The sequence below is a fragment of the Terrapene carolina genome, unplaced genomic scaffold, assembly GCF_002925995.2.
Source record: "Terrapene carolina triunguis isolate 2854851 unplaced genomic scaffold, T_m_triunguis-2.0 Scaffold148, whole genome shotgun sequence".
Lineage (NCBI taxonomy): Eukaryota > Metazoa > Chordata > Testudines > Emydidae > Terrapene > Terrapene triunguis.
In genome coordinates, this window is record NW_020664499.1 from 3,482,770 (window position 1) to 3,508,141 (window position 25,372).

Consider the following 25,372-nt stretch of genomic DNA (forward strand, 5'->3'; position numbering starts at 1 on the left):
GGTATTGTGAAACACTTGAATGCTAAACATGCTGAACATCTCTTTTCAGAATGTTCATATTTTATCTTGCCTAAGACTAAATGTTTTCTGTGGAAGTGGCAATTTGGACTTAAGTGACTGGCTGTGATAATTTGATTTGTGTAATCAGAAACATATGGATTGATTTTCCAAGTACATATATTTGGGACACTATTCAGTGAAGTGTTAAGGGACTCTATTGTCCATGCGGAACACAGAACTAATCTCTAAAATGTTTAATGTAATGGCCCTGTGGTCTCTATATATGTAGAAGTATAACTCTCTTTATTTTGTTGCTTAAGGCGGTATATCCATGTCAAAATGAACCAGCTCTTAGTAAAAATGAATTGGTGTTAACTGCTGAGTCCATCATGAAGAAAGTTGAATTCCTTTGCTGCCAAGACAGTTTCCTACAGGTAACTTTTTAATCTTAATAATCATGAAATAAAAAGAAATATCACTTCCCTCATAAATCAAGGATATTAAACAATTGAGAGAGCTTTTATTTAAAGACCGATGCAGAGCTTTTCAAAAGAAAAGTTTTATTCACTACTAGCAGCAACACCTACTGTACTAATCTGTCTTTAAGATATTTCTGATTACTGCATTCACGATGGGGTAAGAGTAGCACTTCAGTATGGATAATTAATTTCTTCCTTTGTCGTCTTGGGTAAATCTGTGTTTGCTACAATAACTTTATAAAGGAAGGAAAGTCTAGTTGTTTGAGCAGGGGCCAACCATTGACCTGCTGAAACACCTTAATCAAAACTCTTGATTGCTCTATACCTCATTTTTACCATCTGCAAAATAGTTCTAGTAATTAGCTATCTCAGAGGAGCATTAAGGAATAGTGTGATATTTGACATATAACTGTGAAAGTACTAATATCAAGAGCTCTTCCCTTTTATCCATCTTTTGTGTAACTATCTTTTGTCATTTTCCCTGTTCCCTTTAGTAAACACTCATTTTCTTACGGTTCTCAATCCAACAAAGCACTTCAAGTACATGCTTTGCTGTATTGGGGCCTGTTTCCTGAGGCTTATCCACACTCCTAAAAAAATGGTGTGACTGCTTGCAATAGGATTTCACAAAATGCAGTGTTCAAGTTTTACAAAAGTACTAGGTAAATATTTAGAGAGATGAGTAGATATCCTAATTTGAGTTTTATCCTTCGGTGACAAATGCTAATGTCTGCACTGCCCCGCAGTTTGGACTATTTGGGTGTATATAGCAGTGCACACCGAAGTGCTGTGTTGTCACTCCCCCCATGTGGATTCTGCAGGTGTGATCTAAAAGGTTCTTAGTTCACATTAACGTAATCCTGAAGAGGGACCTTTTAGTTTGCGCCTGCGACATTCACAAAGGGGAGTGACAGCCCAGCACTTCGATGCGTGCTGCTGTTCACACCCCCATAGACAGAACTGCGGGGCAATATAGATGAGCCCTAATGAAGAATTAACCTGGACTGATGCAGCTTGAAATGGCCTCTGGGATATCGGTGATGAGACTATGAATTTCAGTGACTGGCTCTAGTGGCTCTTTGCTATTTATGATGGATCACTGTGATCCAGAGCAGAAGGTGACAAGATTTGTAGACAGCTCTTTATATACATGACTTGCTATCCAAATGCCAGTGCTGAGTAAGTAGACTACTGTGGATACAAATAGAAGTGTATACAAATCTCAACTTCATGGGCTGGTAAACAATTTCTTCACAGCTCCCAGAAATAAATTCTGATCTGATAGCAGCATTATAAGGTTCAAAGTTAATTCTCTTTATTTTAGAACTGTGCTAAATTTTAATGCTCCTTTCAGAAGTCAAACTAAGATGCACAGATATAGCTACATCAATTAGCATTAACTTTTTTGAAAGATTTATTTCTGACCAGGAAATTGCAGACATTACTTTTTCTTCTCTCCTTTTACCTTTTTCTTTCCCCCCCCCCTCCCCCCATTTATTCTTGAAGGCATTAACTGAGACAGGTTATGAAAAGTATAATGAGGTAATTGTAGCATGCGTGTGCACTGTATGAGCATTAATGTTAGTGCTATTTAACTTAAGATATTTGTGCAAGATCTTACAGTAACACATGGGACTATATACGTTACTGTCTGGCAAATTATAATTAAGCTTTCTCCTGCATTAATCCACTACATCTTTTTTAATTTTTGGATGAAAACAAAGCTCAGATGTGATGAAAAGGTCCCTGCTAGCAAAATTCCAAGAATTAGTCACTTAAGGTTTTACTTCGGCACACCACTTTTTTCTCTCCACTCTGTCATCTTAATCACTAAGGTTATTAACGCAGTCTAATAGCTTGAAACTCCATCTTGTTTCAGAAGTACTAGTATATGGCAATTGGAGGTAACTTAGCATCATTTCCCATTGACACTGGAAAGGACTTTGGAACTTTGGTGGTGGTTTTCCCTGCTTCTCATGCATGTGGAAGACCCTTGAAAATAGTAAATCTCTCTCCAGTGCTTCACTTTGCATTCTGTACCATCATTACTTTATGATGGCTAAAACTAGCATTTAATTGAGAATCATAGAAATGTAGGGCTGGAAGGGACCTTAAGAGGTTATCAAGTCCAGCTTCCTGCACTGAGGCCGGACCAAGTAAACCTAGACCATTCCTGACAGATTTGTCCAACATGTTAAAAACATCCAATGATGGGGATTTTACAATCTCCCTTAGAAGCCTATTCCAGTGCATGATTACCCTTATAGTTAGGTTAGATATTAGGAAAATCTTTCTAATTGTTCCTGCTGCTGATTATGCCCATTACTACACCTCTACCCCGATATAACGCTGTCCTCGGGAGCCAAAAAATCTTACCATGTTATAGGTGAAACCACATTATATCGAACTTGCTTTGATCTGCCGGAGTGCACAGCCTCCCCTCCCGCCCCCCCGGAGCACTGCTTTACTGTGTTATATCCAAATTCGTGTTATATCGGGTCGCGTTATATCGGGGTAGAGGTGTACTTCTCCTACCTTCAGTGGACAGTTCATCACCGTCCTCTTTATAATGGTCCTTAACGTTTTTGAAGACTGTTATCAGGTTCTCTCTTTCTCCCCCCCCCCCCCCCCCCCCATCTTCTTTTCTCAAAACTACATATGCCTAGTTCTTTTCACCTTTCCTCATAGGTCAGGTTTTCTAAGCCTTTTATCATTTTTGTTGCTCTCCTTTGGACTCTCTCCAGTTTGTCCATGTCTGTCCTAAAGTGTGGCACCTAAAACTGGACATAGTATCCAACTGAGGCTTCCCCAGTGGTGAATAGAGTAGAACAGTTACCTCCTATGTCTGACATACGATGCTTCTGTTAATACACACCCCAGAGTGATATTGTTGTGACATTTTTCACAACTGCATCACATTGTTGGTTCATATTCAATTTGTGATCCACTGTAGCAGCCAGATCCTTTACAGTAGTATTGTCTCCAAATCAGTTATTCCCCATTTGATTTTTTTTCCCCCTTCCTAAATGAAGTACTTTGCACTTTTCATATTGAATTTCATCTTGTTGAGTTCAGACCAATTCTCCAGTTTGATCACCTAGGATTTGCAGCTCAGAAGCCTGTATACGGAAGCATTCCAATTGCTTGTTTTGAAAGCTGTTTAGGTATTCAGGAACAGTTAAAGCAAACAGATTGTCTGTTAGTAAATGAGTTTGCTTGTCTGGGTCCTATCCTATCTCTGTCAAAGATTCTCACTGTTGCTAACTCTTGCTATTTCATTGCAAGTCTTAGAATGTTTGATTTATTTCCAAAAAGCCCAGCTCTGGGAGGCATGTGATTAGGTAAAAATCTAGGCTCTCATTTTCTTAAAAAGTAAATTTCTAGCCCTCCTGGTTAGAATAGCAATTGAAATGTGGCTCAAAAAGTTCACAAAGTTGTATGGCTTTTAACCATCTCATGATTTTTGGTATCTTAGAGTTGGAAGTACTGCTTCCTGTGTAACCTTACCAAATCATTTAACCTCCCTTTCCATTTGCTCATCTGTAGTAGGGAGATGATGCTTACTTACCATGTGGTTATTTAATACTTAGCTGTTAAGGAGTAATAAAAGCTTGAGGTTTGAGATGGTCTGATGGAAGGATCTGTAAAAGTGAAAAGTATACTTTTCAGTGAACATGATTAATGGGAGAAAAGTATATCGCAAGGTGAAAATAGGCAGAAATAACTTATTACATTTGTAATCTTCTAAATGGGGATAAAGTGAAGCACCAATTCCTGTGGCATACTTTTATTATCTAACTCTTCCATTTTGACCTTGTCTGCAAATTCTGATTTACAGTAGTGGACTGTTAAACTAAAAATGCCTTGAATGTTGAGCAAAACATCCACATCTTGGAGTTAACCTGCAGAGTCTGCTGTGACAGATTATACTCTGTTGACAGTGTTTTATTAATGGTGGGTGCTGTGGTTAGGAAATGGCTAGAAAGGTTATTCCTGATATTTATTTAGTGGATGGAGTAACTTTAAATGCCCAATTACTGAGGATATTGGATGGCTCTGCAGATTGTTGGTCACCTCAGAGTTGGTGGGATTAGTGCAGTACCTAGTGCAGGGGTCAGCAGCCTTTCAGAAGTGGTGTGCCGAGTCTTCATTTATTCACTCTAATTTAAGGTTTCGCATGCCAGTAATACATTTTAACCTTTTTAGAAGGTCTCTTTCTAAAGTCTATAGTGTATATAACTAAACTATTGAATGTAAAGTAAATAAGGTTTTTAAAATGTTTAAGCAGCTTCATTTAAAATGCAGAGCCCCCCCCCGGACCGGTGGCCAGCACCCGAGCAGTATGAGTGCCACTGAAAATCAGCTCGCTTGCTGCCTTTGGCACACGTGCTATAGGTTGCCTACCCCTGACCTAATGGATAAGTGTCCACATCACACAGTTAGTGACCAGAACAATTGGCTGCCTCAGCAGAGAGGCCACGGATTTGAATGGACTCTGAAAACTGAATTGTCCTCTGCTGTAGAAATAGTTCTTCCAAGTCACTGTTGAAGTACATTGACATGGTAGCAGAGTTTGGAAAAGGTTGCTTTGTTACTGCTTATACTGATCCTGTTTGTATGCAAATAGAGAACTTAACTCTGCAGGAATCATTAACTTTTAAAATATTGCTGGGCGAGCCTGTCACTAATATTGGCATTGCATAACTAAAACGCAACAGTTGGGGAGCAGGAGAAAAAGGGGTAAGTGGGAAGCACAGAGATCCTCCAAAGTGGAAAATCTTTGTCAGTTTCTAGGAGAATGCTGAGGAGGGATACTTTATATGTATTGATATAAATTCCTGAGGTACCGTGGTTGATTTTTTCCGTTACGTCAAGGGTGAATTTGGTTTGTGGTACCCACATACTGTGTGTCTAGGTTTTGCTGTCTTCCTTCTCGTAGTGTGCATTTCTGATTTAGCAGTGTAAAAAAGTTCTTTCAGATATGTAACCAAATAGCATTTACCATAGTAGGGCTGGAGTACGAGACTCATCTATTGCATAATTCTTACTTTTTTTTTTTAATTTCAGGAGATTAAAAAATTCATCAAAAGCGTTTCTGAAAAGATCAAGAAAACCAGGGACAAGTATGGTATTAATGACAATGGCACAACAGAGGTAACTGCTTTTAGAGGGGTAACAACAAATGCACGTACAGTAAAGCTCCATAACCCATTCGATTTCTAACATTTCTGTCTCATTGTCTCTTCAGCCACGTGTCTTGTACCAATTGGATCGAATTACCCCAACGCAGCTAGAGAAGTTTCTAGAGACCTGTAGGGACAAATACATGAGGTACAAGTTTCAGTACTTGTTTTCTTCTAATTGGCTTATATCAATTCAATGTTCACCACTACTTATACAAGTTAGGGGTAGGGCTTGTAACTGATTGACTTAAATCTGAGAATGTAATTGTTGCTACAATAGTGCCTTCTGTCGCTTCTGTTGGTGTAATTTATGTCGCTCAGAGGTGTTGGTTTTTTCCAGACCCCTGAACAACATAAGTTATACTGACAAGAGGTAGTATAGACATGGCCTTAGTGTTAGGATAGTGTTAAAGTTATGTCAATTTGAAGGCCATTAAAACCTTGACTGTTAATCTTGATCTATAAACAGACTGTAGACAATCATTATCTTTAGTTTTGCACAACATTGGTCCTGAATCTGACACTTATTTCTGGGAGACAGCTTCTGTACTGTAAGAAAACACTGATAGTCTGGAGGCTCTTCTCTCTGTTATTCATCGTGAGTTAATTCATATGTACAGAGAAGGTTCATAATGACTTGGGATTCGTTCATTGGGATATAAATGAGGGTGACAGCTATCCTCTGGTCTCCTACATCCACTCACTGCATTGGTTATTTGCTAAACTTATTTCTGCTGTGGCTTAATGCTTCTAGAACAGTGGTTTTCAACCTTTTTTCATTTCCTGACCTCTAAAAAATTTCAAATGGAGGTGCAGACCTCTTTGGAAATCTTAGATATAGTCTGCGGACCCCCAGGTTGAAAACCACTCTTCTAGAAGCACTAGATTTATGTAGAAGATAATTTACAGCAGACTTGTTAATTAACTGACTTGATGGTTTTCTTTGCTGTGATTACTTAGCTTACGCTCACGTGGGTAATGTTCTTCGGTGCAAAGCATATGTTACCTGTTCTACAGCTCTCTTTTTGGTGTTAACCTGTTTGTATAGCCTTGGATGGTGTTCAAGGTACACTAGTAAATTCTGGTTTTAATTAAGGTTTTGATGTAGTAATCTTCTTGTGATTTGTCACAATGGTATAATTTTGGAAGGGACTTAGTTGCTATGACACATTTCTTTGCTTAGTTACATTGTAGTTTAAGCAGGAGAGAACTCCTACCAGGACTGAGGGTACTCTCTCCGTCAGAGAGAGACGTAGCTATACCGATGTAAGTTTTGAGTGTAGACCAGCCCTAATTTAAATAATTATTGTTTGCCGCCATACAGCCTCGTTGTTGATTGCATCAAATCTCACAGGCTAATCACTGTAAGGCATGGTTTGTATTGGGAAGGATATTCTCCAAGGAAAACCCAGGGTGACACTGAAGGTTGCACTGCTGATTTAGCAGGTGGCATTCTCTCTTGACTTTGGTGTTGGGGGAAAATGTGCTCCTGGAGTGCTGATCCCATTTCATTCTTTGCAAAAATAGAAGTGTTAATTCCAATGTCCTGACAAAACTGCAGTTTAAAATGTAACTTCTCATCAAAACCTCTCTTCTCCTTTGTAGCTTCATGTTGCATATGGTGGCATACTTCACTTCCTGTGCTGTTGCTGTTATCTGTTTGAATAGCTGATGCATTGATGTTATAATAAAGCAATAACATGATCTGATTTTATTCTCAGAGGCTTTCCCTCTCAGAGATTAGATTTCTCTAAGGTGACCCATGATACAGAACTTTTTTCTCTTGAAAAGCCAAAAAAAGCCGCTATAATGTATTGAAATCCAATCTTCTAGCTTTGTCAACCCATCAAGAACAATTCCATAATGGAGAATTTGTATTTGGAATATGGGAATTGCCAGTGTGTTGGTCCATCTGATGATGATTCTGGATCTAGCAATGGCCACTACCTAATACTTCAGAAGAAGATGAACTTCTTTTAGTTGACCTGACCAGTTTTGGAATGTTTTATAACTGGGGCAGCGGAATTTCTCTATGCCCCTGGCAGTCGTTCACATTGCATGAAATTGGTGTTTGTCTCTTTTCCTGCCAGCTCTGGCGAAGAAAATACAGTTTAAAAACTCTTATTAGCGCTCCTGGAATAATGCTTAACTTTGCTTAGCCTAGATTTAGTGTCTTAATGAGCAATTTGTTTTATCCTGTGTTTTTGATTGGAGGTTTGTTTGGGTTTTTTAACCCCTGACTTTCTTCTCAGGGCACAGATGGAGCCTGGCTCTGCAGTAGGAGCTCTGTGTGCTCAGAGTATTGGTGAGCCTGGCACACAGATGACTCTGAAAACTTTCCACTTTGCTGGTGTTGCCTCGATGAACATCACTCTGGGTGTTCCTAGAATCAAAGAAATTATTAATGCCTCCAAAGCAATCAGGTACTGAAACCTTTTTTTATTCCTCTGCTTTACTGAAAAGTGATTAACCTGCAGCCCAAAGTAGGATCTGTCTTGCAGGAATATGCGAGGCTTACCCTGTCAAATATCTAAACAAGATGAACTAGGTTACTCATCAAATTTGTATCTTAATTGGCAGAACATCTCATATTTCAGTCCATCCAAATAATTACTTTTCTAGTGGCCCAAACACAAAGTTAGGTGTTCATTTCCTTTGAAACATTCACTTAAAGACTACAGACTGTCAAGAGGTTAGTCTACATCAGATGGGTCTAGCTCGATCAGTAGTTAAAATACTTGTATATTTCTGATGTGCACCTGGAGCCATATTTAAGCACTGCTACAGTAGACTAAGCCATAAAAACTTACTCTAACCTCTTAGAGTATGCATACATTGGAGTTTGAATTCCAATAACTGTCTTATTCCTTCAAGCTTGAGATATTTAAAGAATAATTTTCTTAAACGTGTCAATTTTGGGTACTATTATTTCCTAGCAAGCAGCAGTCTCTTTTACAGCCTGTCCTATTTGTCCCTATAGTGGATGGTAGTCGAGACAGACCACAGAAGCTAGGATACAACAGAAAGCTGCTGTTCTATAATCTAGCTAGTAAATTTTATTGCTGTGTCTTATTCTGTGTAGCACACCTATTATCACAGCACACTTGGACAAGGATGATGATTCTGATTTTGCCCGTCTGGTTAAGGGAAGAATTGAGAAAACCCTATTAGGAGAGGTAGGAAAATCTTCATTGTTGGTACTACATTAAATTTAAAAACTCTAGTCTGTATTGTTGCAGACTCTTTGTAGTGGACAGTAACCATTCTTGGAGAGATTCTAACTATTCCATCTGGATCTGTAACTTACAGATTTCAGAGTACATCGAAGAAGTGTTTCTTCCTGATGATTGCTTTATACTGGTCAAGCTCTCTCTGGAGCGGATTAGACTGCTGAGACTAGAGGTGAGTTTTCCAGATCTTGTTGACTGTACTACTTGGAAAACCAGAACAAGCAGTGGTCCCTTCCTCCACACCAGTTGATGCCCTTTTCAGAGATGTCAATGAAACAAGCTAGTTAAAGAGCAAATGGAAAGTGCCATCCACAAGATGTCCATATAAGGTTTACAACTCTGTTTAGTACTCAAAGTTGGCATTTCAGAGCATTGCCTAGAGCTGGGAATAGCACAGGCAGGCAGTGTTCAGGTTTCCTGACTTATTTAACGTCAGGATTTATTCAAAGAACAACTAAGTTGCACAGAATTATGGTCATCTTGTAAGTAGACCATTGCTAAAATTATTTTTCTCTTGAGCCTTTCGCTAGAAACAGATCTTCTGAGGTGAATGGCTGTTGTGCTATGTGGCAAATTGAGTTCTGTGAGACAAGGTGGGTGAGGTAGTTGTCATGCTGTCTGGAGTAGCTCACGTTTGTGAGCGTCGAAAACAGGGCAGACAACATGATCTGGTGGTATGCTCTATAATTAGATTTTACAAGCTGGACTTAGTTTGTTACATGACTGGCTACAGGCGCTGTCTTTTGTGTAAGATCTGGGGTAAGTGACTGGTCTCTTGCGATTGGAAGCAACCTGAACAGTGTGAGATTTTTGGTGTACATGACCATTTACCACTATCTAAAGGTTTGTTAACTAGGAAAAATAAATAGAAGTTGTTTACAAGTTAAAGCAAGCAAACATACACAACTGAGTTCCTAAACATGATTCGTAAAGATGACAGAGATGTGGTAATCTGTCAATTCAAAATGTCTTTCAGGCTGGACCCAGGGGTTACCCCTGGGGATCTCTGCCTCTGTTTAATGTCTCTGCCCCTGTGAGTTAAAACAGCAAAGAGATGACAAATTTTCATGTGACCCTGTTTTATCTCTTACATTTGGTCTTCCAGTTCATGAGACAAACCCCCTTGTACCTAGCATTTCCAAGGTCTTGATAGGGCCATTCACCAATCCTTTGTACTATGATGATTCTTAATGGCCCGTTTAATCTTGATAGGCCTCCTTACTGGGTGTGGGAGATGATTCCCATGCCTGGGTTCACAAGTTCAGAGCAAACATTTTCAAAGTTATAAAGCAATACTTACATAATTCCTTATAGCATGGGGTACAGGCATTACAAGTGAGATTAATATATGCAGCAACTTGCAAGCATTTCATCAAATCTAAACACTAAATATATTCTGGTAAGACTAATACCTATTTTGAACAAAACTAACATACAGGTGAGCTGGTTTGGTTTCCAACTATGAGTTTGTCAGTTCTTAGCTAATGCCAGCTCTGGCACTTGGTTTACTGGCATTACAGTAATATCTCTTTATTATTCACCCACCTTGTGTGTCTAATATCCTGGGACTGACACAACTGCAATAACACAGCAAACAGTTCAGTTCTGTGTCATATTCAATAAAAGTTCACCCTTATACAACACTCCAGTGAGACTGAAGTGGCATCTGGGCCTGTGTGGACCATCTGCAGAGGGGCACATTTCACTCTGAGAGCTATTTTGTGATAATCTGCAAGCATTCCATTTGTTAGCCCCATCCAGCTGTGATAGTATCCTGGTTAATTAGTGGAGCAGAAATCTGATTTCTGCATGGCTGAAAGATTTAAAATGGTTAAAGGACATATTTTAATATTCAAGGAATCATTTTGCCACAGGTGAATGCAGAGACTGTGCGATATTCTATCTGCACATCTAAGCTAAGAGTGAAGCCTGGGGATGTTGCCGTTCATGGAGAGGCAGTTGTCTGTGTGACCCCTCGTGAGAATAGCAAGAGTTCAATGTATTATGTCTTGCAATCCCTGAAAGAAGAGCTACCAAAGGTAAGTAGAATCTCTTCCTTTTGCAATTGGTAACTGCTTCAATTTGTATGTGGGAAATACTTGTGTTTCTAGATTGTATTGAGTGTCAATATAGTCTAGTTGTCTGAGTCCAGAACTCCTCGGTTCTAATGCCAGCAATGCTGCTGGCTCTTGTTTCAGCCTTAACATTTCCTGTGTCTCTCTCCCTACATAAAATGGAGATTGTAATATTTTTCTTACAACATTCTTACGAAGTATGTTTGATCATAAGACATTTTGAAGATGGAAAGTGCTATTTGAGTACCAAATTTTCTACCACTTAAAAATACGGCAGGTTTTGAAAGGAGCCCATAATAAAATCTGTCAAATGCATTGCTAAGTTTGTGTGAGGATCATGTCTAGTTTAGGTTTAAACATAGTTGCAAACAAAAACCTGTAACTGACAGGGTGCATGCTGAGTGTCATACAGAGGAAGAGGCAGAGATCTGTCGTACATCTGATTTTCTGGACCCCCTAGATGTGGGGACAGAGAAGCCTAGTTCTAAAACAGTAATGTAGTGAATGCCCTTCTTACGTGTCTCTCTGGAGCATTCAACACATAATAGAAATCAGACACTAATACTTATTTTAATGTTCAGGCCACTGTATAAAAGTGGAGTTTTTAAGATAGCTGTGAGAACTGATTTAAAGCCTTAAATGTAAGTGTTCTCACGTTGTCTATTTAAAGCTGCATGGACAGGACAAGTTGAGTTTATACAACTTCTTATTTTGAAAAGATTGTAGTGCAAGGTATCCCAGAGGTGTCTCGGGCGGTCATTCACATTGATGAGCAGAGTGGCAAGGAGAAATACAAACTTCTGGTGGAAGGTGATAACCTACGAGCTGTCATGGCCACCCATGGAGTCAAAGGAACTAAGACCACTTCTAACAACACTTATGAGGTAATGCTCAAGTGTGTCTTGCACTACTTCTGGCTGCATCTTGATTCCTACTTATGCTCATTTACAGACAGTTAATGCAATTTACAACTGATCACTTCTACTTTCACAAGTAACCTGTCAGTGTGTGTATTATCATAAAAGGCTAATTCAGCTGCCAACTTCAATTACTTTTAATGAGCAAATGTTTTTATTAATTCAGGTCGTGGTTTAAAAAAAAAAAAAGGGTGGTGGGGTTGGTAGAATGTGCATCCCAGGAAAATCACTTCAGATTTTTCTAGTTAGATCACTAAGAAAATCTTAGTCCCATGTGCAAGCAAAGAAATGTTTCAGCGCTCCAAGCACTTCACTTCTTCATTTATCCAACATGATCTCTCTCCTAGGTAGAGAAAACACTAGGGATTGAAGCTGCTCGAACAACCATTATCAATGAGATTCAGTACACTATGGTAAACCATGGTATGAGCATTGACAGGAGGCATGTTATGCTGCTATCAGATCTGATGACATACAAGGTTTGTGCTGCGTTCTTTTTGGTCTCTTTATCCGAACTATCTTTATAGAGGCAATAGAAGAGCTTTCAGCTGAGGAGTATTAATAGACTATATACTGAAGTAACTGCTAATCACACTAATTAATCCCTGTGACTGAGTTGATATCTCAAACTTAAATGGTGACTTAATCCATAATTTGAGAACAGCAGTCTGTTTGAAGAGCTTCATTTAGAGGTTATGGGTGTCTTTATTTCACCCTGGAGGTCAACTCATTGGCACGTTACAATAAAGAGCATAGGGTTGGTGTGGGCACCCAAGCATGTACACCGCTGTGTATATCTGTTCAAATATTTGAAAGCACAACAGCTGCACTTCATAGCAGAGGGCAGGGTAGAGTCCTTGCAAATGGAAGCAGATTACATAATGGAGTATGGACTAGGGTTACAGCACTGGCCATTTTGATGCAATGTCAGAACTCCTCAGGGAAGGAAAATAGCTGTCCACATCCATGATAATGTATGTTGACTATAACCTAGCTGTATTTGTGTTAATGTACATAATGGAGCAAATCCTTTCTCATGTGTCAAGCTAGAGTACAGGAGTTTAACGCAGGGGAACTTTGCCGTCCGGGAAAGCAGCTAAGGAATTGTAGCTTTTCCGTGTTTCCCGAAGCTGCAGGGCAGTTACTGTTGCACCTTTGGGACTGCAACAGCTTCTATACTGGTTGTGGCACCGTTCCAAAACTTTGTCTGCAGCAAGCCCACAGCCCCACTTTCCATTTCATTGGAGAAGGGGCACAGAGTACAGTGTTGGTAAGCTTGTCAGGTTTCCAGAATCCACTTCTTTCCCTTACCCTTCTGTCCCATGTGTCAGAACTGTACTAGCTCCATTATGAGCAAGGTGCTCTGTACCAACATGAGTTAGAAACAGGATTAGATCTAATATGTTTAAATTCAAGTGGATTTTCTAAGGTGACTAAAATGGAGGATTTGCATTATCCAGTCATTTTACACTTGGAGTCAGATTTATCGGCCAACAATAACTGACAGTCTCCACTAAGTTCTTTATAGCAGCCTCCACAAAGATGGGGTTTGTTTTGTTTTGAAGTGGTTGATTAATAGTTGAACATTTTTCTGTCATCCATATGCCTTTTTTGATTCGCACCTTTTCCAATTTCCTTGGCATCATAAAGTTTCAAGCGATTTATAGCTGATCCTATAGCCTATGAATAAAAGTTTTTTGGTTTTATTTAAACTTTCATTACTACCAAAGCCTTAACCTTCAAAAGACTTAAGCATGAAGCAGCAGAACAGAGGCTACGCTTCAGACTGTAGACTTTTGTTCAGTACTGTTAAAATAAACTATACATTTTGTCATATCCACTTATTTTGATTCTTCAATAAATTTAACCAAACCCTTGGAACCATGACTGTCTTTTTGTTTCTGCATTAATCTAGGGTGAAGTCCTGGGCATTACTAGGTTTGGGCTGGCAAAAATGAAGGAAAGTGTGTTAATGCTGGCTTCTTTTGAAAAGACTGCAGACCATCTGTTTGATGCTGCCTACTTTGGGCAGAAGGATTCTGTGTGTGGTAGGTATTGTAGGTTAGACTGTAGCATGCAGTATTCACTCATCTGCAAAATACTCTTAAAGCGCGCATGTTTGTGTGTTTGTGTATGTTGCCCACCTGCCAAAGCTTTCTGTGTGCCTCCCAAAACACTAAAATTAATCTAGGTCATATGCTAGAAACTTCAGAAGTGGGGCTGGATAAAACATCTTGACCCCAGAAGTCTGACAGACACTACCCTAGGGCCACATCCTGTTCCCATCCAAAGATGTTAAAGTCAGTTGGAGCCCTGCCTGTGCTGCTAGGGATTAAATTTGTCCCTTGGGATTTTTTTTTTCTCCTTAACTAAATGAAATAGCAGGAAATTAGTCCCTCTCCTTAATTACCTAGCAAGATCGGTGTTCTTGTGTTCACTCTACAAGTTTTGTTGAGCATTACAAAGACCTAAAGCGAATTAAGGAAAATAGTTCCCTGTTTTGTTTTTAGGCTCCCTTTTTGTTTGTACTTTAAAGTGCTGTACATATCTGTGGTACTTTGAATAATGAATAATTATGATGGGTTTCATCAACTGCAACAAGAAAACCCAGATGGCCAAGGGGCTTGAACTCTTAGGCACTCAAAGGCCATGAGGATAAACAAGGTATAAAATCCTAGCGAGAACTCTTGTTCAAACAGATAAAAGATTTTTAGTTCACCTTCAAAATATACATGCATATTTCGAGGCTTATAAGTTACTGAACTAATATCAGTTGCAGCTTTCTCTTATTCCACTGAACGGATGAAAGGCACAAATAACTAAAACTAAAATGTAAAAAAGCTGATGCAGTTTTCTAGTACCTTGATAGTTAAATATTTGAGTTTTGTCATTTGATTGTATATCCTTTCAATCCCTTAATTTTAAATTCTCATGCATACTCTGTACGTGATTAGAAATCTGTTTTTTTTCCCCATTCTCTTTCCCCATCCAATTTTAGTTCAGTTTAGACAGTTATCTACTCAATTAAGCTAAGGAGTTTGGGAGGCAGGCAGATTTCATTACAACTCTAGTTATCTTGACTACATGTTAGTTCAGAGCCTAGCATAGTGGAGCCGTTATCCCTCATTAGGGCTTCTGGGTGCTACTGAAATATAAAAATACTAATATAACAGAGACTTCGTTTGGGATGTGTTGAAAATATAGAGCTGAATCCACTGACTTCTTTGTGGATAGAAACGCTTGTGAATAGATGGAGATAGTTTTGAAAGCTTGGCATGGCTAGTCCATATTTTAAGAGCTGTCTCTTTTTCTAGCCATCTGTGCCTACCTTGTGATTGACTTTTATTAATATTTGTTTTCTTTGCTGTGATTGTGGTTAAAGTGAGGGTCCTATGGTGAACTTGCTCCATCCTGAACAGTATGGAAAAGAAAATGTTTGCTCAAAGTCCCCTCTGACTGAGTGTCCCTCTTCCTCAATCAAGATTTTACTAAGGACCTTTTCATGCTGCCCTCTTCCTGTAACAGTTTAGTTCAAATAAGGAAATGGGATGGACAAAATTTTCTTATTTCCAAATGTAAAGAGGTAGCATTGGCAGTTTTTCTTACAGGCAAGCCGTGTACAATCACATGTTCATACAAGTAGGAAATATAGGTACATCGTCATTTTGGTTTGAAGGGCACACGTTATTGCTGTTCATTATTACTTGAATTATTGTAGTGTGTTGGGTCCCCAGTCATAAGCCAGGATCCCATAGTGCTAGGCTGTAGAAACGCAGAACAAAAATACAGTCCCTGCTCCAAAGAGCCAACAATCCAAGGAGAGACAAAACACTGCTTTTTATTTTCATGTGTAGTAGTTGAAATCTTTGAATATATAGTAATTGAAGAGCAGTATTCTAGGAGTACATATCTAAAACACAGTAATACAGCACATTGCTGAAAAGTTAGGAAATAACCTTGTGCATGTACACATGTATTGCATGCATTCATTACTTCACTTCCAAACCATATATTAACTGACACATCAAAGGCACTAGGGCTCACTTGAAGGCTAAATCCATGGCAAGATTGATAACTTTCAACACATGAACTTCTGAGTCATCAAAATGCAAAAAAAAAATTAATCAGAACAGCTGAAGTGGTGAGAAACTCCAGACTTCATTTCACTTGAAAATCTGTCAGCCTAAGAGAACTTTACCAGACTGCACAAAAGCCTTGCCGCTGTGACAAACAGTAGACAGGTCAACATGCAGGATAAATTCCCAGCAGAGTTTGGTTCATACTTAATAGGCAGTGCCTTGTTCACTGTAAATTCCAGTGTCAAAGCTATAAATCCATTTTTATAACTGAAGCTCCTTCACTGCTGATGGTTGGCAAATGAGAAAAAACATTTATTGGTTGTGATGAACATCTTGCTTAACTGTGTCTGGTGGAGAGAGCTTTTGACATGTTTGGCTTTATATGTAAGGTTCTAACAAGGTTTTGCTGTGCAAGTAATTTTAGAAACTTTTAGTCACTTAACCCTGTGGTTTTTTTTCTCTCCTAGGTGTTTCTGAGTGTATCATCATGGGAATTCCAATGAACATTGGAACAGGACTCTTCAAACTGCTGCACAAAGCAGACAAGGAGTCAACCCCTCCTAGGAGGCCCCTTATTTTTGATAACGAATTTCATATTCCACTTATCAAATAAGAGCTATGCAACACCAATTTGCAAGAACATGGTATAAAGCTTAAACTAAAGTGTTTTTACTACACTCATCTCAAAATAAGTTTGAGCTGTGACTTGGTAAATTAAATATTGTCATAGGAGTTGGGCAGTTGCTCACTAGTTGCTGATACAGACTTTTAAAGGAGAATACTGGTCTATACAGAGAAGTAGAAATTGGTTTAAAATGAATGTCCGTTGACTATGCTTAGTTGCTAATATGCAAGAATTTTCCATGCTACAAATATTAAAAGATGAAACACACTGGCTGGAAGACAACTGCAGGAATTGTTACATTACTTAAATACTCCCAAAGCGTGGTGGTTGCGGTGTAACAGGAATTGACTTTCTTTTTCCTATGTCATCACAAATAAAAACATCCATTTTCTGAGATACCTCAACTCCCAACACCAAGAAGTTGAGTGTGTTTCAAATACAAAGCACAGGTGCAATGACATTGGTGCCTTTAGAAGTGGAAATTTTTGGACTGCTATCACTAGAGGATCACTAGTAGAACTGGTTAAATGACTACAAAAGGTGCATATAAGGCGGTTACAGCTAAGAATTATATGCTAAAGCATTAGGATACCAGAGGAAGGCAAGCTTTCAATCTAATAATTTCTTTACAAAAGAAATATAATTGCTATTAGGTTTTACAAGATGTATTGGTCCATGCAACATGAAAAAGCAGTATAAGCAATTTGTCTACAAGAAAAGAGCTTTTTGCTCAAGGAGACAGTGTCCTTTGTGCTGAACCTACTAATTGAGATTGGCAAAATGCTGAAGTAAGACATTATTAAATAATGGCAGAAATATACTCCCTTTTTGCCTGAAAATCATCTCTGCAGTCTATCTTTCCCTTATGGTTTATCGCTGCATTACTGAGCTTGACAAGAGATGTAACATTGTTTCAGGTGTTCTCATGACAAGGCTAAAGAAAATTCAAGTAGCAGGTGATAGTTTGTCAGTAGATGTTGATTGTAGTGCGGGATAGTAGAAGGTGGTACTTTTATCAGGGTTTTTTCCCCCCAAAGAGCAGGTGATTATTGCTGTATATCCATGGTCTGCTGGTCTGTAGACATGAAGACTTCCTGTAAGCAAAATCCTGGTAGCAACACTGACTAGTCAGGAAAATAAATCTATACTGAATAACTGTTCTCTGGGTTTACACTAACTAAACTTGGGAAAATGGGGGCAGCTGAACATGAGGGAGGGATGTACGAGACACATGCACTGTATGTGAGGTTGTAGTACAAGATCTAGATGAAGATAAAAGTTATACAGTGTACATCTGAGAAATCTGATGCTTTGTAGTATGTAGCCATTAGGATTCTTAGTGTGGCAGGTTCTTGTACCTGCTATGTTCTCGCAGTGCTGTCTAGGGTTTTAGTTTGCTTTTATCAGTACAACTGAGCTATTTTCTCTGCTCAACGATTTGTTCAACACGCTGATCTGTGAATATGGGCAGGGTGTATGTGGAAATGGCCTTTCAATGGGAGCTGCAGAAGTCACATCTGCAGTTCCTAAAGATGAGGAATGAACACTAGAAGGTTGCATTGAATGCCCAATTCACACCACCTTGTTCCTCACCCAAATGCAGAGGTATGTATTAGTAAAAGTATAAGAGAACCAGACTTTAGGAGGCATATACCAGAAGACCAACTCACTTCTATTTTGTTTGTGTAATGTGAGTGACTGAATATTGCCATTGTTAATAGAAAACAATGCTGTCTAATTTCTGCACGAAACTCTGCCTTTTGTATTATCATTTCCATAAACTCTCCTTATACTAAATTATTATTTGATGCTGTATTTTCCTCCCCAACGATTCTGTTCCAGTGAGGATTTAATGGAGGTTACAAAATGTGAAGCAAAGCTGGCATTAAAGGTTGAGAGAAGGCTTTTGTGTACATGGATGATACACAGCTAACTTTTTTCATGGTATAGCATATGTTATATTGCTGAAACTGTAAGCATGTGGCAACCTTATTTTTGTAAATGTCTCATAAGTCAGCCAAGCTTCTTTGAACTTTGTTTTGTTTTTAAAATGAGTAAAGTAGAAGTAGAAAAGCCATCTTTCATGTTTGGTAATGAAAGAACTGAAATATAATTGCTTAATTCTAGTTAGAATAATGTCTTTTCTTTCCCTTTAACCCACTGGAGTTAGAACAATGCCTTTACTTTCCCTTTAACTCATTGGAGTAATCTTCAGACTGAAGATACACTAAAACCATTCAATATAAATACAATATTCCTGAATGTACACTGATGATATGGGGGGGGGGGAATTAACTTTTAAGAACTGTTTTTTGTTTGGTTTTGTTTGTTTCTTTGGTAAGCAATATTGCCTGGAAGCAGGCACAGCAAATTTGCTTCAAATACCTTCCTAACTTGGGTCAGGATGGAAAGGAAAATGATAGCCTTCAGAGCAGCCTCCTTAACTTCTAAGGCTAAGATTGTACAATCATGAACTGAAGCCAGCTCCGTGTCTACCTGCTGCTTGCCTGGGTGTGTCCAGAGGTGACTTGGTATCTGGCACGGGGTGCATGTGCACTGTGATTTTTATTACATTCCATGGCCAATAGAAAGATACAATGCTGTGTTAAGAGAATATTAGCCCTTTTGTCTGTAGAGTCTGAGATGAAGCAGTGATTTCTGTACGTGGACGTGGATGAATTAAAAAAAGAAAAGACCTAGATGAAAAGTTATTGCTACCCTAAAATGTGAATCTGTGGCTTTTGGGTGAACTACTGAGGCATATCCAGTGTAGGTTCAGGCAGGATAAAAAGAGGACAAATTTGGAGGCCTGCAAATCACTAGTGTAGAAATTGGTACTAAACTCATTACAAGCCACTCTTAAATATTTTTGGAAAGCAGTAGCAAAATGCAACCTGCAGAGTAAACTTGCATACTTCAGTTGGATGGCCCTCTTGCAGACCAGTAGTTCTGGTCTCGGGGGGAGGTATTATTTTAAGGATATGACTAAGACACAAATTGAGGGATAACAAACTCCTCCTTGCTGCAGATAAATACTTGAGTGTAGCATGGAAGATTCTTGTAGTACTGTACTGTGTTGCTGTGTATAAAGATTTTTCTAAAGATGTAATTTTGGTGGGCTTTGTATTGGAGCAAATTACTGCTTCAGTTTTTTGTAAATATGCATAATAAAACATTTAACAACTTAAACTTTTCGGTGCTCTGTTCTAAGCATGCTTTAATGGTCTTCACTAAATTAAATATATTGCTTATCCTAATAATAAGAGGAAAAAGGAACAAAGGAGAAGTTGAAATTTTAGGTCTGCTTGCTGATGCATTGGTGGTTATGCTCAGTGAATTTGGGAGCAAATTACTGATGGTGACCTGGCCTCTTTCTCCTTCATTTATTTAAAGTAATTCAGGCAGCTTAGAATGATCAGATATTTTAAATCATTTTCCAATAACTGGAAACAGATCATTTTGAAGACTTAACACAATGCTTCAATACTAGAAAAATACTTGCATTGACAAAAATTACAGTTGATGTTGAATATGTAGTGCTCCGTACATTGAAAACATGAATGGACTCCTTGCAATTGATTCATGGCTGGAAAAAATGTGTTGGCTACAGGCCTTTAAATTCAACCTGCTGCAGTGCATTTCCGCAGCTAATCTTTAATGTCCAATCACATCTTATTTTTGTAAGGCGCCACTGAACAAAGCTCTCTGTGATACCTTACAAGTACAGTACGTGGGAATTCAGGTCTGCAACGCAAAACTTGGAAGTCAATTCATGAATACTAACGAGAAACTAGCCCTACAAAAGCCTTCTCAATCTGGTGTTAGACAGCAGTTGAAGTAGTGCAAGATCCAGATGTTTCCTGCTCTGTACAGCAGATACAAACTGAGTTAAACACGAATTTATGTTGAATGCCCCTCCTAACCAGACTGTACTTGACAATCTGTTCAACCAAAATATATTGAATATTGATAAAAATAACAAAGGGAAATCCAAAAAATTAAACTTGCTAATCAATCTTGTACTAGGTTTCTAGCTTTGCTCCTAGGCAGTTATTTGGGAGTTTTATGGACAATTCAATAAAACCAAACTAAATTTCAAAATACTTCACCAGGATTCTGGTGAGACTCCATCTCTATATTTCTCACTTCATTTTTTTAAAACCAAATTGATGTTGCAGGATCTTTCGTCTCAACTTACACCAGACCCATCTGGTTGCAGCCAATAAGTAATTGTTTCAAATGCTGACTTAATTGTCTAGTGAAAGTTCCAACAATGGGACCCATCTGATCAGTAAATTAAACTTTCAAAAATTATTTCCTTTTGTGATATGGTTTTAGGAGTTCCGGGTTAACAGATAATCCAGAACATAACATTTCAGATTGCAAAAGTATCATTGCAATCCATGGTATATTTGATGCCCCAGAATTGGTTATGTGCTGATTAAGTAAGGACACCTGTGAAAATAGTGCTCCAATACTATAGCTAACACCCCAGAGCCAGGGGGCTCATTAGATATAACAGCCTTGCAAAATCTTGTTCACCAAATGTGCATAGGAAGCTTTCCTGTATGTGTATGACCAATGCATCCAGCTTCTGCAGAGTACAAGCACTTAAGGTCTATGATTACAAAAGAATCTCAAATATGATAGTGTAACCAATGCTGCTGCAGCCAAGCCATTGAGAGCAACTGTAGTTGTTGCACTGTCAGGTTGAAGGGGGAGCGCTCCTCCCTCTGTGTTGCCAACCTCAAGCATTAAAAATCATGAGACTGTCTTTAAATCATTTCTTTTTTAAAAATTGGGTTTCTTAGGTTTGCCTTCTAGTTTTTAGCCTTTAGGGTTCATGTTTTCAACAACAACAAAAAATTCTCCACAACCATAACTAGAACCTTTCCTTGATGGATTTTTGAAAGCAGAGTCCCATGTAATGATCAGTCTCCAAGAGTTGGGGTATTAAGGAAAACACTAAATATTGCAAGACCTGTAGTAAAACTGTGACACTTTGGAACCATGTGGGCCTCTGCCTTGCAACTGAGCAAATGGAGAAGCAGCTGCAATGGTCCCCTTCTGGCACTTCTGGACTCTTCCCTATTCTGGGCCTGTTTACAGGGGCACTGAAGACTAGCAGTTGCCCTGGGCTGCACTTTTTCTGGGTCAGGCCAGCTTCTCTCCCATCACTTACCTTTGGCCTAAAACTGGAAGTTTTGAAAACTGGGTTTTTTGACAATTTCTGCATCAAGAGTCTGTTCTGCAGAAATGTTCTTTATTTTTTTATCGTAAAACATTTTGGTCAAACCAAATTGTTCATTTTGGAAACTCTGCCACACTGCTTCATGGGTACTGTAGCTAAGTTATTTCATGTCCCCATTGTCTTCTGAGCTGGGCTCCCCATCCAGACTACATCTTCCATGAAGCCTTTCCCTTCCAGTCTTCCTCAGGTCCATGCTTGCCCTCTGTGCTGCAAGTGGGAGATGTAGTCTGACCAGGCGGCCCAGCCTAAAGAGGAGAATGGGAGCACGAAGCCCTGTGATTTCCAAATCAATGTTGCATCAAAAAATTAGACATAGATTTTATTCATTTTCATTGAAGTTTGGGGGTGTGGGGAGGGAAAACATTTCCCAACCTGTTCTACTGTAGAGACCTGTCCCGGAGCACCCTCCTCTGCAGTCCTGCCCTGTTCTCCCACAGCTGGTCCTAGACTGTTCCCACCCCTCTGCCTCCCTAGGGAAAGAAACCTGCCTTCTTTATCACCTACACAGTAGGGGGCAAAAACCCCAGCTGCTCTATGGCCATTCCTTAGATGGGGCTTTAGGTAGAGCAGAATCCCTTCTGTGGGGCTGGAAAAGTGGGCTGCATGCAGCACAGAGCTAAGGCAGCTGATGAGAAGATTGGGGCCCAAAGGGATGCAAAGGTGCTAAGGCCATCCCTGCAATTGTTTTGTTCTCAGCAGCAGTTTGTCAGATTTGGTGATGAATAGGAAGGGGAGATATGTCAGTGAATTCAGTGGTGGTGGGAGAATGTTAGTGAGTTGGGGGGGGCTGCAGGGTGACTGAGTGGAGGGGGTAATAGGACAAGTCAAGTGGAGGAGCTGAGCAGAGTGGCGTAGGCATGGAGAGTTGAGAGCTTGCTATGAGGTATGCTGCTATGACATCTGTGCATATGGGTCAAAGGAGTGGACTAAGAATATGCAGAGGGATGTGAATAAATCTGCTGTATGGGGGGGGGGTTGTATGGGGTGCGTGTGCAGGGTTACAGGTGTTTGGTGTTAAGGGTGGCCTGGTGAGTGTTCCCGACAGTCTTGCAAGTCTGTATTATGTTACTCTCTCTAATAATGTATATACCCCAGATAGTTCTGACAGATGTGTATATAAGCCTGACAAAATTATCACGGCTACAGAAGAGGCTCATAACTTAAACCAGTGGAATAAGACTTCATAATCTTTATCCTTGACAAATACGCCTTAACTGTCTGTTCCCTGAGTTGTGTTTTTAATACAAAAAATATTTAGGGTGAAAATATTGTGCAAAGAAAAAGGAACTTGTGTGCCACAATAAACTACTGAAGAGAGAACCAAACTTTCTGGGGAAGGTGCTATATAGGCTGACCAGACAGCAAGTGTGAAAAATCGGGATGGGGGTGGGGAGTAATAGGAGCCTATATAAGAAAAAGCCCCAAATATCGGGACTGTCCCTATAAAATCAGGACATCTGGTCACCCTAGTGCTATATAATAAGTATAATCTTTAAAACGCAACACTTTTTTTCTGGAAATTGTTTCACAAATGTATCATTCGCATTTTGCAGACGGAAAAACCAAAGCACATAAGAGACTTTTCTGAGACGTCAGTGAGTTGGCAAAGCTGGGAATAAACCTAGAGCTATGTCGTCTTGCCTACATTAAGTTAAAGAAAGCTAATGTAATATAAGATCTTCCCCATAATTAATACAAAATCAATATAACAAACAGATACTGTATTATAATGTGCAGTTGCAAATTAAAATACAGCAAAATATTTCCTGATTTTTTCCCCCCAGGTATTACTTACAATTCCCAAATACCTATCAACCTTTTAGACTAAGGGAGCAAGACAGTATGCTTTTTCCATGAGTTTAATAGCCAATTGTGAAGCAATGTAACTTGTGGACAGGGACATCCTTGGAACCTACAGCAGGTGAACTATACTTCTGTATAGGATTAGCATGTAAGTGCTAGTGAAATCACCTGGCATGTACTTGATAAATAATCATTTCTATCTTCAAAGCACTTAGCTAACAGTCTTATATATTCAACTCCTGGTGAGTGTAGCCAGTAGGTAAAGTTGCAGAGAGAAAACCCAACCTGCTCAATTCCTGCAGTACAATCAGAATCATAGGATTCTGGAAGCAGAGATGACCTGTGCTTGCTGATAATGGGGGGCGGGGGCAGAGTGAGGGCAGCTGGCTTTAGCAATGTCATTGAATATGCTCAGTCTGTGTGAGCATGCTCATTACAAGCCAACAGCAAATTGGGGGGGGGCGGCAAGGATGTGACCCCGCATGCCCCTCCCATGCATCACCTCTGATGGGAAGCAACCTTGAGATGTCTTTAAGCCAGTCCCCTGCATTCAAGGCAGGACTAAGTATTATCTAGATCATCCCTGACAGGTGTTTGTCTAACCTGCTCTTAAAAATCTTCAGTGATGGAGATTCCACAACCTCCCTAGGCAATTTATTCCAGTGCTTAACCACCCTGACAGGTAGTTTTCCTAATGTCCAACCTAAACCTCCCTTGCTGCAATTTAAGCCCATTGCTTCTTGTCCTATCCTCACAGGTTAAAGAGAATAATTTTTTCCCTCCTCCTTTTATGTACTTGAAAACTGTTATCATGTCCCCTCTGTCTTCTCTTTTCCAGACTAAACAAATGCAATTTTTTTCAATCATCCCTCATAGGTCTTGTTTTCTAGACCTTTAATAATTTTTGTTGCTCTTCTCTGTTGTCCACCTCTTTCCTGAAATGTGGTGCCCAGAACTAGGCACAATACTCCAGATGAGGCCTAATCAGCGCAGAGTAGAGCGGAAGAATTATTTTGTGTCTTGCTTACAACACTCCTACTAATACATCCCAGAATGATGTTTGGTTTTTTTACAACTGTTACCCTGTTGACTCATATTTAGCTTGTGCTCCACGATGACGCCCTCCGCCCCAGATCTCTTTTCGCAGTACTCTTTCCTAGGCAGTCATTTCCCATTTTGTATGTGTGCATCTGATTGTTCTTTCCTAAGTGGGCTACTTAGCATTTGTACAATGCATGAATAGAATCAATTAGAACCATTAGCTAACTGAACCAAATATGCAGAAAGCTATTCTATAAACTACATGTAAAAATATCTAGGCGTGTTCTTCAGCTGTGACCACAGCATTGATTCTGCCACTTTAGGGATTAATCTTGAAGAACACACATTATAGTTAGAGGGGTAAATTGAAAGAATAAGAGATTGTCCTTCAGTTTTAAAGAACCGCGGTACTCCATTGTGGGAGTGTTCATGAAAACAAGCAGAGGCTCTCCTGCACCTGATTGACCTTGTATGGTAATACAAACTGATCTAAAGAAAGTTTCGCCATACACCCTTATGAACCCAAGAAAAGCATTCCTTCAGTGATTGCTCTCCATTTAGTATAACAAGTAGTTAGATACTCAATTACCACTGGAGAGCAGCATTAAGTTTTTAGAAGGAAAAGATTGGGATAGTTATCATTTATTACATAGGAGGAATTGTCGTGTGTATGATGTTTTGATTGCATT

General features: G+C 39.3%; 1 protein-coding gene across 1 annotated transcript in view; it reads left to right on the forward strand.

The window, feature by feature from the left end:
* The window catches only part of LOC113406909 (DNA-directed RNA polymerase III subunit RPC1), a 50,793-nt gene extending 33,397 nt beyond the window's left edge, over nucleotides 1–17,396 (forward strand). The window contains exons 21-31 of the mRNA XM_026653778.1: nucleotides 321–434; nucleotides 5,547–5,633; nucleotides 5,728–5,810; nucleotides 7,915–8,085; nucleotides 8,745–8,838; nucleotides 8,972–9,064; nucleotides 10,767–10,931; nucleotides 11,687–11,851; nucleotides 12,232–12,363; nucleotides 13,800–13,932; nucleotides 16,431–17,396. Of these exons, the coding sequence (XP_026509563.1) occupies nucleotides 321–434; nucleotides 5,547–5,633; nucleotides 5,728–5,810; nucleotides 7,915–8,085; nucleotides 8,745–8,838; nucleotides 8,972–9,064; nucleotides 10,767–10,931; nucleotides 11,687–11,851; nucleotides 12,232–12,363; nucleotides 13,800–13,932; nucleotides 16,431–16,576 (1,383 nt within the window). The 3' untranslated portion in view covers nucleotides 16,577–17,396. The remainder of the gene's footprint in view (nucleotides 1–320; nucleotides 435–5,546; nucleotides 5,634–5,727; nucleotides 5,811–7,914; nucleotides 8,086–8,744; nucleotides 8,839–8,971; nucleotides 9,065–10,766; nucleotides 10,932–11,686; nucleotides 11,852–12,231; nucleotides 12,364–13,799; nucleotides 13,933–16,430) is intronic.
* Nucleotides 17,397–25,372: the final 7,976 nt, after the last annotated feature.